This window comes from Bison bison, unplaced genomic scaffold, assembly GCF_000754665.1.
Source record: "Bison bison bison isolate TAMUID 2011002044 unplaced genomic scaffold, Bison_UMD1.0 scf7180017864089, whole genome shotgun sequence".
In the NCBI taxonomy this organism is placed as follows: domain Eukaryota; kingdom Metazoa; phylum Chordata; class Mammalia; order Artiodactyla; family Bovidae; genus Bison; species Bison bison.
The window spans coordinates 542,701-555,963 of NW_011494661.1; the positions used below are offsets into that span (position 1 = coordinate 542,701).

Genomic DNA, 13,263 nt, shown 5'->3' on the forward strand with positions numbered 1-13,263 from the left:
CTGTCCGACCCACACAGCTCCCCATGGGCCACCGATCCCAGCCGGGTCAACGCTGCCCTTGACTTCAAAAATAAAAATTTAAAAATTCCCACCCAGAGATAATTGCTGGGCTCCTTTTGCTCATTGTGGCGGCTCGGCGGTCGGCGCTGAGAAGCAATTATTCACGGCTAATGAGTATAATCAAGTCAAATAGAATTTAATGGACACGTATTCTTTTCCTGCTTGAAACTTTACATATGAATTAAGCACATATGGGTTTCACGAGGCATAGACCAGATTTATGCAGCCCCGAAAAGCCCCGCGTTGCCGCGACTTTTATTCCGCTAATAAACACGCTGATTTACGGGCTCTGGAGGGCGCGGGAACCGCGATCTCTGCTGCCCCCTGGTGGGCGGCGGCCGCAGGCTGAGCCAAGGCTCAGGGAGGACGCTGGAGGGTCCCCAAACTACCAAGGACCCCTGAGATCCGATCAGAGCCAAGGCCACTCAAACACCTGGCCGGGAAGACCTGGAGGGAGGGTCTTCAGGGGATGCCGGCTCTATGTGGGAGCTCTGCTGCGTGAGCATCACAGTTCATGAGGGTCAGCTCCTAACAGGGTTCCCACTACCTACCCCATCATGCAAGCCCAGGAAAGTCCACAGAGAAGGCGAGTCCCCAGACAGGTGTGGCAAACACTGCCGGCCCCCAGTTCTGGAGAATCAAATGAAGCCAGGGCCAAAGTGCTTTCCAGAGGGCACGAGAGGCCGATAGAGCCGCTGCCCTCTGAGTCTGGCCAGGCACGGGGGTGCTCGGGAAGAGCCATTAATTCCTACAACCTCGAGCAGACTCCAGAGCCCCCAGCCTGCTCTATCTGCCTCCCACCAACACCCTGCCTTGGTTCCCACACCCTCCCTCCCGCCACCAACCATCCACCTGGCTGTGAAGGAGGTGACAAGATGTCCCACGCTTCCCTCTGGCTGCTTTGCAGCTCAGAAAGAAGGGCATGGTGTTGGCCAAAAAGTTCACTCGGGCTTTTCCATAAGATGTTAAGGAAAAACTCAAAGTTTTTGGCCAACCTACCTGAGCAAACTCCGGGAGGCAGTGAAGGACACGGAAGCCTGGCATGCTGCAGTCCATGGGGTCGCAAAGAGTCGGACACGACATAGTGACGGAACCAGAACATCAGCGGGGCACCTCGCACACCCTTGCCAGTGACTGCAGGGCCAAGGGCACCAGGAAGGGCAGCCTCACAGTGCTGTGGCACTGTCCCCTCAGCCGGGGCCCCACGGCTTGGTCCTTCCACCCCAGACCAGCCCTCCAGGGTCCAGGCAGCAAAAAGACCCTTCTCCTCTGGGCCACTATGACTTGTCTTAGCCCTGAGCCCCTCACGTGGAGACCTCCCTGCACCCACCATCCAAGTGGCCCGAGAGAAACACAAGAGCAGAAATCCCACCTCTTCTGCTCCGAGTCAGAACTCCTGCCTTCCCGTGACTGGTCACCTGTGCCCTGAGACAGGCGATGTGGGGGGAAGGAACACCCCTGTGGCCATACAGGTCTGCGAACACCAGCGAGGAGACGCACTCGCAATGCCACTGCCGGAAGGACAGCCCCAGCCACTGACACGCAGGCGCCGAGGGGCCAAGCTGCCCCTCTCCCCAGGTCTCTCGAGCCCTGTCACTTAGCCAGCGCAGCATGGGCACCACCCAGAACCAGTCACTCCGCCACTCCACACCCCGGGCAGCTCTGGGGTCCGCCAATGGCTGCAAGCCCAAGGGTGAGACAAAGGAGATTCGAGACCCTCCTGGGGTGCCCGAGACTGCGCAGCTGGGCCGGGGGGGCTCACACAGCAGAGGTTCCCTATGAATCGAAGTCCAGACAAGAGGGTCCGCCCAGGTCTGCGAACCTTTCTCTAACAAGGAGGCTCCTTCCTGTGCCGCCTGTGCCACAGTGGGGGGAGGGGAGTACAGATCCCACTTGCCCTTGTCCCCTGAACCATGTGAGTACCCGCTGGACTTGACCGTCCCCTGACACCCCACTCCTGACCTCGGCCAGACAACCACCACCTGGAAGGATTACAACCACCTTTCTCCTGCTCCCGAGAAGGGAGAGAAACAGCAGACTCCTCAACACATCACAAGAAATGGCCAAGCCAGCAAGATGCTGCAGGGAGCCAAGCATGGGCACAGGGCCTCTGCCCCCTACCCTTCCCCCGACACGCTCCCCGACGTGCTCCCTCGCCCGCTCCCCGTTCAGAGCGGGGCCGGGTGGGCAGGAGGCGGAGGAAGAAAAGCAGTGCTCGGGGCCATCTGCAGCCCCCGAGGTCGGACCACACCCTCTGGCCTCTGCCTTCCTGGCAGGGCCGCCCTGCGCGATTCCAGCCCAGCTCTCTCCCTTCCCGGCTGCTAATGGGTCTCAGAGCTTCGAGGCAGCTCAGCCAAGGCATCCCTGACACGGCAGGTCAGGCTTTCCACGGGGAGAGGCATCCACGGCACCAGCGGGCCCCCCTCAAGTGGCAACCAGAGCCTCACTGGAGCCAGGTGGCGTCCGAGCAGGCCTAGCACAGGGACGAGGCGGCCGCCGGGGTCTCGGACTCAGGCCCGGCCCAAAGGCCCCACTCACCGGCGTTGACGATGGCATCCACCTCCAGCTTGGTGATGTCACCTCGGAACAGGGAGATCTTCTCGTTGAGCTGCTTGTCCTTCTTGTACTTGGGCTCCTCCACCTTCACGGTCACCCCTGGAACAAGCAGAGGCCGAGGGGTGGTCACGGGGAGGCCCCCATGGTGGAGCGAGCCACCAGGGTCCCTGGTCAGGCAAACCCCCATCAACCGCCCTCTGCCTCCAAAGGCAGGGTGCCTCACAGGGACCGATGACCCGATTGAGGACAGCTCACACTGACCAAGCGCCTACTCCTGTGTGCAGCACACACTCATTTCCTTGAATCTTCACAGCAATGCTACACACAGGTAGAGAAGCCTTGCCATCCATCCCCGTTTTACACACTGGGTCACCCAGACCTAACGCTTCCCAGGTGGCTCAGTGGCAAAGAATCTGCCTGCCAATGCAGGAGAGGAGGGTTCAATCCCTGGGTCGGGAAGATCCACTGGAGAGGGAAATGGCAACCCACTTCAGTATTCTTGTCTGGACAACCCCATGGACAGAGGAGCCATAGACTGCTGGACTATAGCCCATGGGGTTGCAAAAGAGTCGGACACGACTTAGCAGCTAAACAACAACAAACACCTGAGACTTGGGAGCAGTACGTGACTTGGCCCAGGTTCCTGGTCACCAGCTCTGCAACGTGCAGGGCTGAGGTCCTCATGAGGACGCTGACCCGCAGGCCACTGCACCAGGCCGGCAAATCCCGGCTCTAGCAGCCATGGCATCACGCGTCTAAGGCTCAGTTTCCCAATGACATAACGGGGATAAAAGCCAAACCAAGGACTTCCCTGGGGCTCCGGTGGCTAAGACGCCACACATCCAGTGCAGGGGGCCCAGGTTCGATCCCTAATCAGGGAACTAGATCTGGAATGCTGCAACTAAGATTCTGCACTAAAGCCAAAACCAAAGCTCCCTCAGGCCGTAACGAAGACCTGGTGCAGCCAAACAAATAAATATTTTTTTAAGAAAGAAAGAAATCATTTTTCAACAAACTACCAAACCTACCTCAGGCTGTGTTAATAATGAAAAGAGGTGACGCTTCAAAGTGCCCGGTGCAGAGCAAGCACTCATAAATGCCGCCACCCTTCCTCTCTTTGGCCTTGTCTGGACAATTCTCCCCAGACAAGGGTCTGCAGGGACCACACCACGCTCAGCCAGCTGGGTCCCCAGATCAGGGCCTACCTTTCGCCGTCTCCTTCCACGTCGGGATCTTCTTCAGCCTGACGAAGTCCCGGCAGAAGTAATGTTCCTCCCGTTGCTTGTCACTCAGGCCCTTCAGAAACGCTGCAGCGGGATGGGGCGGGACAGTCAGGAGGGTGGGGAGGGGAGCAGCCCAGGGCCCCCCCCCCCACCGCCCACAGGTCTCCTGTCTGCCGTCCAGAGAAGGCTCGCTTTGTCCAAGGATGCAAAGCAGCCCTGTGCATTCACCCTTCCGCAAGCTCAAGGGGAGGGCATGCGGAAGGAGGGTCCCCTGGAAGAGCTTGCCCCACCCCCTTTGTTAGGAAGGGAAATTGAGGCTCATGGAGGTGGAGGGTGTCTCTCAGGGGTTCAGAATTAAACTCTCCCATTGCCAGCTGCTTCCACACCTCTGAGCCCCTAGTATCCTCATGTATAGAATGGGGATTAAGACAGCCCTTGCAGAGTGATTTCAAGCTTACTCATACATGCTAAGGCCAGGCAGGTTGGTGGCACTGAATCAGTTACATCATCAATCAGTTACATCATCATTGCTGTTATGTGTAGGCAGCGGGACACAGGGAACCAGGACAACCATCCTCCTCACAGGCCGGCAGAACCAAGTAGGTGTGGTACCTGTTTGCGGCACGGCCCCTGCATTGCCAGAAGGCTCCCTACCCACAGATGCCCCACTGGGGTGTCCCCCTGTTTGACTCAAGGGCATGGCTGGAATCATCCCCATTTTACAGATGAGCAAATGGTCCCAGGAAGGTTAGGAGGCCACCTGTAGTCAGACGGCTAGTGATTTGAGTTCGGGAAGCTAGGCCCTCCTCATCCACTCACAGACTCTGGGTCCACCCAGGCTGGTTCCCCTTGCTGGGCCTGGTCTTCCCTTTGGGCCACACCAGGCAGGGGAGCGGAGGTCCAGGCTTGCAGCTCGTGGGCTCCCCCTGCCGGCCCGAGGCCACCAGGGCAGCCGGGCTCAGTCAACCCGCTCCCCTCCACCACTCCATCCAGGCTCTGCCTCTCCCTGGCAGTCTGAACACACATCAGTCGGTTAACAGGTTTCTACTGAGCTCCCACCATGCACCAGGCTTCCGAGGTGGCGCCAGCGGTAAAGAACCCAATGCAGGAGACATAAGAGACAGGTTTGATCCCTGGGTCGGAAAGATCCCCTGGAGAAGGAAATGGCAACCCACTCCAGTATTCATGCCAGGAGAATCCCATGGACAGAGGAGCCTGGTGGGCTACAGTCCACGGGGTCACAAAGAGTCGGATCTGACTGAAGCAGCTTAGCACGCACACACGAACCACGCTGGGAGGCAAGGTGAGGTCTGGGGCCTGACCGAGCAGAGAGGAGGCCGGACCAGCCTCCTGGAAGAAGTACCCCCAATGTGTCCGGTCTGCCCCAGGAGCGGCAAATCACTGGAGAAAACTCCTACCAACTTAGCAGAGGCTCCCTCTAAACTCTCCATCTCCCCCAGGTGGCCAAGGCAGCTGCTGCTTTGGAAGTGAGTCCCTCCTCCCCCTTCTCCCTCTCCAAGCCTCCTCCACTCTTCCTCCCAGTCAGACAGCTATGGGGTGCTGCCTTCCCCCACACACATACACCTGCCCACATCGCGTTCTCCCTCTCTCGGGTCAGTGGGCACAAAGGTCCATCCTCCCAGCCGATGCTGCCCAGCTCACCTCCCAAGGACTCCTCTTGCGCTCCCCCTCCACCAGGCTGCCCTCAAACACCTTCTCCTGTACCCGCTCTACGAAAACAGAACCCTCCCTCGACCCCGCATGCCACGCACTGTAGCTGTGGCCTCCTCTCTCTGCCGCTCTCCTCCACCGCCTAAGTTCTGTCTCCACGTCTTCCTCCCCCCAGCCCCACCTCTCTGTCAAGGCCAAGGTCAGAGGCACCATGCTGGCCGCCTGAACTCACTCAGTGGCCCTTTCTGGACTCCCTTGTGTGCTCAGCACCCCAGACCCCTCCTTCCCTCTCTGGACCCCGCCTCCTGGCCCCAGGCCGCTCCCTGGCCCTCCACAGCCTCCTTGTGGCCTCCCTTCTTCCTTAATCCACACCCTCTTTTCTTTTAAAGATTTTTTTTTTCTTATGTAGACCATGTTTAAAGTCTCTGCTGAGTTTGTTACAATATCCTTTCTGGCTTTTTTGAAAAACGTTTTGGCTTTCTGGCCCTAGGGAATGTGAGATCTCAGCTCAAGGGTGGAACCCACACCCCCCCCACCCCCCACACCCCCCACACCCCCCACACCCCCCACACCCTCCCTGCACTGGAAGGCAGTGCCAGCCACTGGACCACCAGGGAAGTCTCTCTCCCACGGTCTTCACGTCAGTTCCATGCATCCCAAATCCCGGGTGCACCCCCAGCTTCTCATCTCTTCTGAGCAACTGCCCCCCAAAGCCTGCAGCCTGCTCTCATCCCCAAACTCTCTGCGTGCAGAACTGAACCTGGGACCCCTCCGTCCTTCCTACCTTCTCAGTGGGTGGCCCCAGACTTTGCTGGGGCCCCCAACCAGGGGTCTTTCCTTTCTCTTCCTTCCCCCTTCTATCCATCTGCAGACTGTCAGATTTATCCCCACAACACCACGGAAGCCAGGCCTTCTGCTTATCCCCTCCAGGGCCAAGCCTCCATCATTAACTGCTCCCTAGCAGCAGCAGCAGCAGTGCCCTCCGGAAGCCCCCACTCCCAGCTGACTCCCGGTGCCCACCCTGACACAGCAGCCCAGAGATCTCAGTCAGAAGTCTCTCGGTGCAAAGCTCAGCTCAAACTCCAGGTGCTTACCCATGCTTGGAGAGCCCGCCTCTTTCCGCAACCTCCTCCCATGCTACCCTCCCTACCACACTTCAACCCTGAGCCTTCCATCCCCCAGCAGCCAAGCTGTTGCCTGCCTCAGGGCCTTTGCGCCTGCTGTGCCTCCCGCCTGGTCTTCCTTTACTGCCCCCTCCTCGTGGCCCTCCCCCTCCCCAGAATAGCTGCCTGCCCTACCATCTGTGTTCTGCTTGACCCTGGCCGTATGTGGACCGGTCGTATTTATGCTGGATTCCCAGCACTGGGCACAGCATAGGGCACATGTGAGGGTCCCTGAGGTGAATCAATGAACCAAGGATCTGAGACCTGAAGGCTGAGGGCAAGTTTGCTGAAAGGACAGGGTCTTCTGGGAGGAGGGAGCAGCACGTTCAAAAGCCTTGATGTAGGAGAGAGCCTTTGCGTGGGGAATGGAGCGAGATCTACAGCAGCTGGACTGGAGAGCAAAAGCTAGGCTCTGGGTGCCTCCCCAGCTGTCCAAGGCCCCTACTGGCCCAGGGCCCGGCCGTGCGGGGGTTTCCACTCCGCTCTTGCTCCTCGGCCCCCCAGGTTTGGGTTCATGCCCTCCGACTGTCGTGTTCATGCGCAAGGCACTCACCCTCCCCACCTCAGTTTTCTCATCTCTAGAACGGGGGTGAGGAAGGCCCTCCCCAGCACCCGAGCTTGCTATGAGCGAGAAGGTGGCTGTGAAAACGCAGAGGAAGCTGTCGGGCGCCATCCAGACATCAGACACACTCACTCCTTCCTGGGGGTGAGATCTGCTGCTGCTGCTCAGTCGCTAAGTCCTGTCTGACTCCTTGCGACCCCGTGGACTGAAGCCCGCCAGGCTCCTCTGTCCACGGACTTCTCAGGCAAGAATACTGGAGTGGGTTGCCATTCCCTTCTCCAGGGGACCTCCCTGACCCAGGGATCGAAGCCAAGTCTCCTGCATTGCAGGCAGATTCTTTACCATCTGAGCCACAGGAAAGCCCTTTTAAGTTCTTTGGGTCCCCATATTTGTCATCTTGCACAACTGTGACCAAAGTCCCCCTCTGAGGTCTCAGGGTACTCGAGTACCAGTGCTCACAGCCGGCTGGACTGTGGCCAACGAAAGCCCATGCTGACACCGGAGGGGCTGGTCCAAGGCGACCCCACAGGACTCCCATAGCGGAGTTCCTCCAGCTGGGGCAGCCTCAGGCACCCAGAGATGGCTCATGTCCCCTAGCAGACACCAACTGGCAGAGACCACCACCTTGCTCTACAAAAGCAGCTGAGCAATTGGCCCTGGTCACAGGCAAGCAGAAGGAACCCAGGGCAGGAGCTGGCCCAGGGCTCTGTCCTGCACTGTCCCCCCCAGGACCCGGGGCCTGCTCTGAGTGACTCCCAGCCCCCCCAGCCCCCCTTCTCTCCAGCAAAGACCAAAACACAGCTCTACTTCCCAGAGACAGCCAATGAAGACTGCCAGAGCTGCCTGCGTGGCCACCAGCGGTCTAGGTGCCAGCCCTGGGGACACCTGTCAGCCTGCCCTTCCGGTCTGTGGTCCCCAAGTGCGTACCTCCTAGGGCCGGTGTGCGGGGTGCCAAGTCCTCGTACATCTCCAGAGCAAAGTGGTGACCCGGAAGAGCTACAGGCGGTGCTAGTCCGATTTATGGGAGAGGAGAAACCAGCTGAGGACCCGAGCACTGTCTTTAGGGCCTCAGCTTCACCTGCCAGGGGGGCTGCCCCCAGGCTCCCTCAACTTGCTCCAGGAGGAGAGGCAGGACCCTAGGGTGGGCATGCGCCCCACGCATGTCTTTTTTTTCATATATATTTTTATTTATTTGGCTGTGCTGGGTCTTTGTTGTGGCATGTGGGATCTAATTCCCTGCCCAAAGATCGAACCCAGGTCCCCTGCATTGGGAGCGAGAAGTCTTACCCACTGGGCCACCAGAGAAGTCCCACCCCACGCATTTCTGACACGCACTACCTCCCTCTGCCAGAAGCACAGGTGCAGACTTAAAGCACAAGTGAGTTTTATTTTTCTTATAAAAGATGTACAACATACGCTTTAATTTTCTTTCTTTTTTGGAGAGGTGAGAGTATTTCACAGCTCAGTGAAACAGGTGCTGGAAAAAAGATGTTTGCAGTAAAGTTTGATGGGGATGTCTGACCCCAGACGAAGCTTTCAGCAGCTCCCAGGCACGAAAGCTGAGCTGTAGGAAGCAGGTTGTGCCAGAACCATAAAGTGCAGTGGGCGAACAGGAATTCAATGATGTGTTTTAAGAAGTGTCTTTATGGCGCTTCCCGACGGTGTTGGGAAAGGTTGAGGGTCGGCTGGTGAGCACCTTCTCTTCTGGAGAAGGCCAGGTGGGCAGGGCTGATAAGGGTTGGGCTCTGGGAACCCTGCGGCAGGGGCATTAGTCACCCAGGCTCCCCGTCCCCGGAGAGCAGGTGCTCGTCAAAGCCTGTGGCACGAGCCATGGGGAGATAGCACGAGGAGCCATGGGAAGACAGCACGAGGCACGCTGGAGCTTATCTACCCTCCTAGGCCCCCCTGCCACCCCCCTGCGCTGGCATGTGCCAAGGCTGCTTTCCCAGAAGACAGGTGGGAGAGGCCCCCCAATTCCCAGGTGTGCTTGGAAATTTTCCCAGTTCAGCAGTCCAATCAGATGAATTGTCCATTCTGCGCAAAAGCCCACAGGGGTTGAAATCAGGCTTCGCCCCGCCTTGTGCAGACAGGCTGGAACACATGGGCCTGATCCCGAGCCCCAGGGAGAAGGAGTGGGTCAGGGCTCTAGCACTCAAGACCATGGCGGAGACAGGTTTACATGAGCCCAGTGTCTCCAGGGCCAGAACAGAGCAGAGAGAGGAGACAGACCTGAGAGGTGGCAAGGAAGGGGGGCCGCTGGGGACCCTTGGCTGCTGTATACAAAACGGTTTCTAACGTGATCCTAGCACAACTTACAAATCGGGTGCTGTTGGTCCCATTTTACAGATGAGGAACCTGAGGCTCAGGGAGCATGGACGCAGTGGTGCTGGGGCTTGCCGTGTCTGATGACACCAAAGTCCATTCTCTTTTTAGCACACAGCTCCACCCCTACTGCAGGCCAGAAGGGACCTGCCCTTCTGGAGGCCAGGCCCCTCCTGTGATGACAAAGCCCCCACTGCCTGACCTTAAGCCCCCTCACACTGACACACCTTATAGCAGGACTGTTTCCACACTCTTTCTAATGAAAAGGCATAACCTGGGGTGGGGATAATGAGGCATCCTAGAACTGAGGAAATTAGGCTAAAAGAATTAACCCGTGGCCAGTGAAATTAGATACTGCAGAGATCTCTCAAAAAGACTGAATGTCTCCTGGGTGGAAGATCCAGCCTGATGGTATTTACTTATTTAGAGAGAAAACAGGTCCATACACGTGGGCTGTCAGCCTAAAGCCAGAACAAAGGAATGCACAGAGCCCAGGCCAAATGTGGCCATCTGTCCAGAGGACCCACTGGACCATGAACTGAGGCTGCTGCCCTTGGGGCCCAGAGCAGGCACTCAGCTCTGTGTTTGGGCTGAAACACTGAGCAACTGCCCGAGGAAGGTGGGTGGGTGTGCTCAGGACAACGGGATCTGCTTCCAAGTCACTCCACCATCTCCCTAGTTGAGAGCACATGCTGCTGAACAAACTTCAGACTACAACTTGGCTTCTAACATTGTGGTGCTGGAGAAGACTCTTGAGAATCCTTTGGATTGCGAGGAGATCCAACCAGTCAATCCTAAAGGAAATCAAACCTGGATATGCATTGGAAGGATGGATGCTGAAGCTGAAGCTCAGCTTTGGCCACCTGATGGTTAATTCCAGTGAGTTCCAGAGCCAACTCACTGGAAAAGACAGTTATGCTGGGAAAGACTGAGGGCAGGAGAAGAGGGTGGCAGAGGATGAGATCGCTAGATAGCATCACCAACTCAATGGACATGAATTTGAACAAACTCCAGGTGACAGTGACGGACAGGGAAGCCTGGCGCGATGCAGTCCACGGGGTCGCAAAGAGTTGGACACGACTTAGCGACCGAACAACAATGGCTTTTCCACAGGGAGTGGAGGCCCTGCCCAGGCGCACATGAGTTTCCAGATCCGCTGCTATTCTATTTCCCACCATGAACGGCACCTCAACCCTCTGAACTATGCATTAGTCTCCTGTGAGTTTGGTTACTATGTGCCAGTCTTTGAGAGAGGATCATCTCAGGCACAGACAAGAGTTTAGCCACCCTTGTAGGTATATCCCCCACAGAAAGGCGAGCATGTGTCCATCAAAGACACGTGCAAGGATATTCAGAGCAACTTTACTCCCAAATGTCCCAAACTGGAAACCAAGTGGCTACAAGAAGACTGCACGTAAAACTGTGCCACACCACGGGATGCCACCCAGCAACGAGGAAGAGCGAACCGCTGGCACACAGTAATGTGGGTGGATCCCGCAGACGTCGAGCAAAAGGACCTTACACGCTGCGTGTGTGCCTCTGCTGACATGAAGTTCAAGAGAAAACAAAATGAAGAGACAGAAGAAAGATTAGCTGTAACGGGTACTGATTTACCCCTTACAGCTCAAAGGAAAGAGCCCCTTCCGGGGCAATGGCAGTGCTCTACCTACTGACCAGAGCAGCGGTTGCACAGCTGGATACCTACGTAAAAGTACACCGACTGCAGCAATTCCCTGGCAGTCCAGAGGTGAGGGGCTTCCCCAGTGGCTCAGTGGTAAAGAATCTGCCTGCAGTGCAGGAGATGTGGGTTCGATCCCCGGGTCAGGAAGATCCCCTGGAGGAGGGCATGGCAACCCACTCCAGTATTCTTGCCTGGAGCATCATCATGGACAGAGGAGCCTGGTGGGCTACAGTCCATGGGGTTGCAAAGAGTCGGGCACAACTGAGCAACACGTGCCAGCGGTTAAGACCTGGCTCTTTCACTGCCATGGAGCCGGGCTCAATCCCTGGTCAGGGAACTAAGATCTCACAGGCCATGCAGCCAAAAAATAAAGAGTACACCAACTGTACACTTAAGGTCTGTACACTTGATGTACTTTACAATATAACTCAGCTGAACATGTAAATGAATGTAATGAAGAAATAGTGTGGGGATCTTCCCGGATCAAAGCTTCTCCAGGAGTTCCCTGGCAGCCTATTGGTTAGGATTCTGAGCTTTCACTACCATGGCCTGGGTTCAGGCCCTGGTCGTGGAACTGAGATCTTGCAAGTTGAGCAGCACGGTCAAATAAATAAATAAAAGATCAAAGCTTGAACCCTAATCAGAGGCAGAAGCCACTTGAGGCAGTCTCCCAGTGTGGTGGTTTTAAAAATACGCCCCCAATTCTTTGATCTTCATCCCTTCCAAAGGTGGACACTAATTCCCCTCCCCTTGAATGTGGACCAGAGGCCTTTAAGCCAGCAGCCACTTCACAGGACCAAGGCCCCTGGGAAGGGCCCTCTCTACCTCTAACCAAATCCCCGCTTCCTGAGAAACCCTGAGCCTGACCACCCAGCTAAGCTACTCCCAGCTTCCAGACCCTCAGGGACTGAGAGATAATACAAACGTTTGCTGTTTCAAGCCACTAAGTGTCCTGGTAGCCTGTTACCAAGCCGCAACAGATAACTAAAACACGATCTTTCTGTGTCACCCCCACAAACTACCACCTAATGGCTTCTGGTGGGGTGGGGCTTCCACCTAGGTCTGGGGTTCCTGGGACGAGCTCAGCCTCCCCACACTGCCCCTGCCTGCATGAACTCGGGAGCTCAGGCAGCCCTGCCCGCCACGTCTTCTTCAAGCACCGACCTTTACTGGGCATTGTCTCAGTGCCCTAACATATCCTCCTGCTTCTTCACCTGAGCTCCATGAGGGGAGGGTCCCCGCCTCTCTCCCCAGCACGGCAGTGCTGGCCACACAGAAGGCGCTGGATAAAAACGGACCAAATGAATGGAAATCTCAAATCCTAGCAGACAGACACCACAGCAGCCTGGGAATTCCTGGCCCATCAACTTCAAGAGGTCTGGAAGTTTTCAGCGCCGGCAAGGAGTGGGAGGGGCGGAGAGCTGGATCCTACAGAAAGCGGCAGACCCAGGAACAGGTGTCTGGGCCTCCAGCCTTCCAAGCTCTCCTTCCCACCACCCTGGGATGCTGTTCTCTGACGAAGAAGGGAAATCAGGGCTCCCTGTGGGGACAGTCCCCGTGCCAAGGAGCCACTCCCCACTCCCCACCCTGACCCTGGATGTTCGGGGGCCAGGGCTTGAAGGGGTGACAAGCACTCCTTTTGCCCCGGGAGCAAAGTCAAGTGCTTCCGGCTGGAGCTTTAAGATCCCAGCGAAGGCATTGCAACTCAACGACAGGAGTAGTTCATCTTGAACTCTACCTCCAATCCCAGAGGACGCCTCCCCTAACCCTCAACCGCGGCCCGCCCCAGGCCTGCCTCCCCAGCCCCATTGGCTGAACCCTCGCTACCGCAAGTCCCAGCCAATGAGCAGCCGTCCCTGCCCTTTTGAAAGGCGATCCAGCCGGGAATGGTCACAGGAGGCCAAGGAGCATGCCCCGAAGGGCAGGGGCAGCTAGACTAGCAGCCCGGGCTATTTCAGGCTCCGCAGATCAGGTTGCCTGCCTTCCCTCTTCTGTTCTGGCCCAGAGTCCAGCCCTGGGACTCAT

General features: G+C 57.2%; 1 protein-coding gene across 1 annotated transcript in view; it reads right to left on the minus strand.

Annotated features, from left to right (window-relative positions):
• Nucleotides 1-13,263, minus strand: part of MACROD1 (MACRO domain containing 1) — a 156,637-nt gene that overhangs the window by 141,948 nt on the left and 1,426 nt on the right. Inside the window, exons 3-4 of the mRNA XM_010838087.1 lie at nucleotides 3,822-3,923; nucleotides 2,599-2,715 (exon numbers count right to left, since the gene is read on the minus strand). Of these exons, the coding sequence (XP_010836389.1) occupies nucleotides 2,599-2,715; nucleotides 3,822-3,923 (219 nt within the window). The remainder of the gene's footprint in view (nucleotides 1-2,598; nucleotides 2,716-3,821; nucleotides 3,924-13,263) is intronic.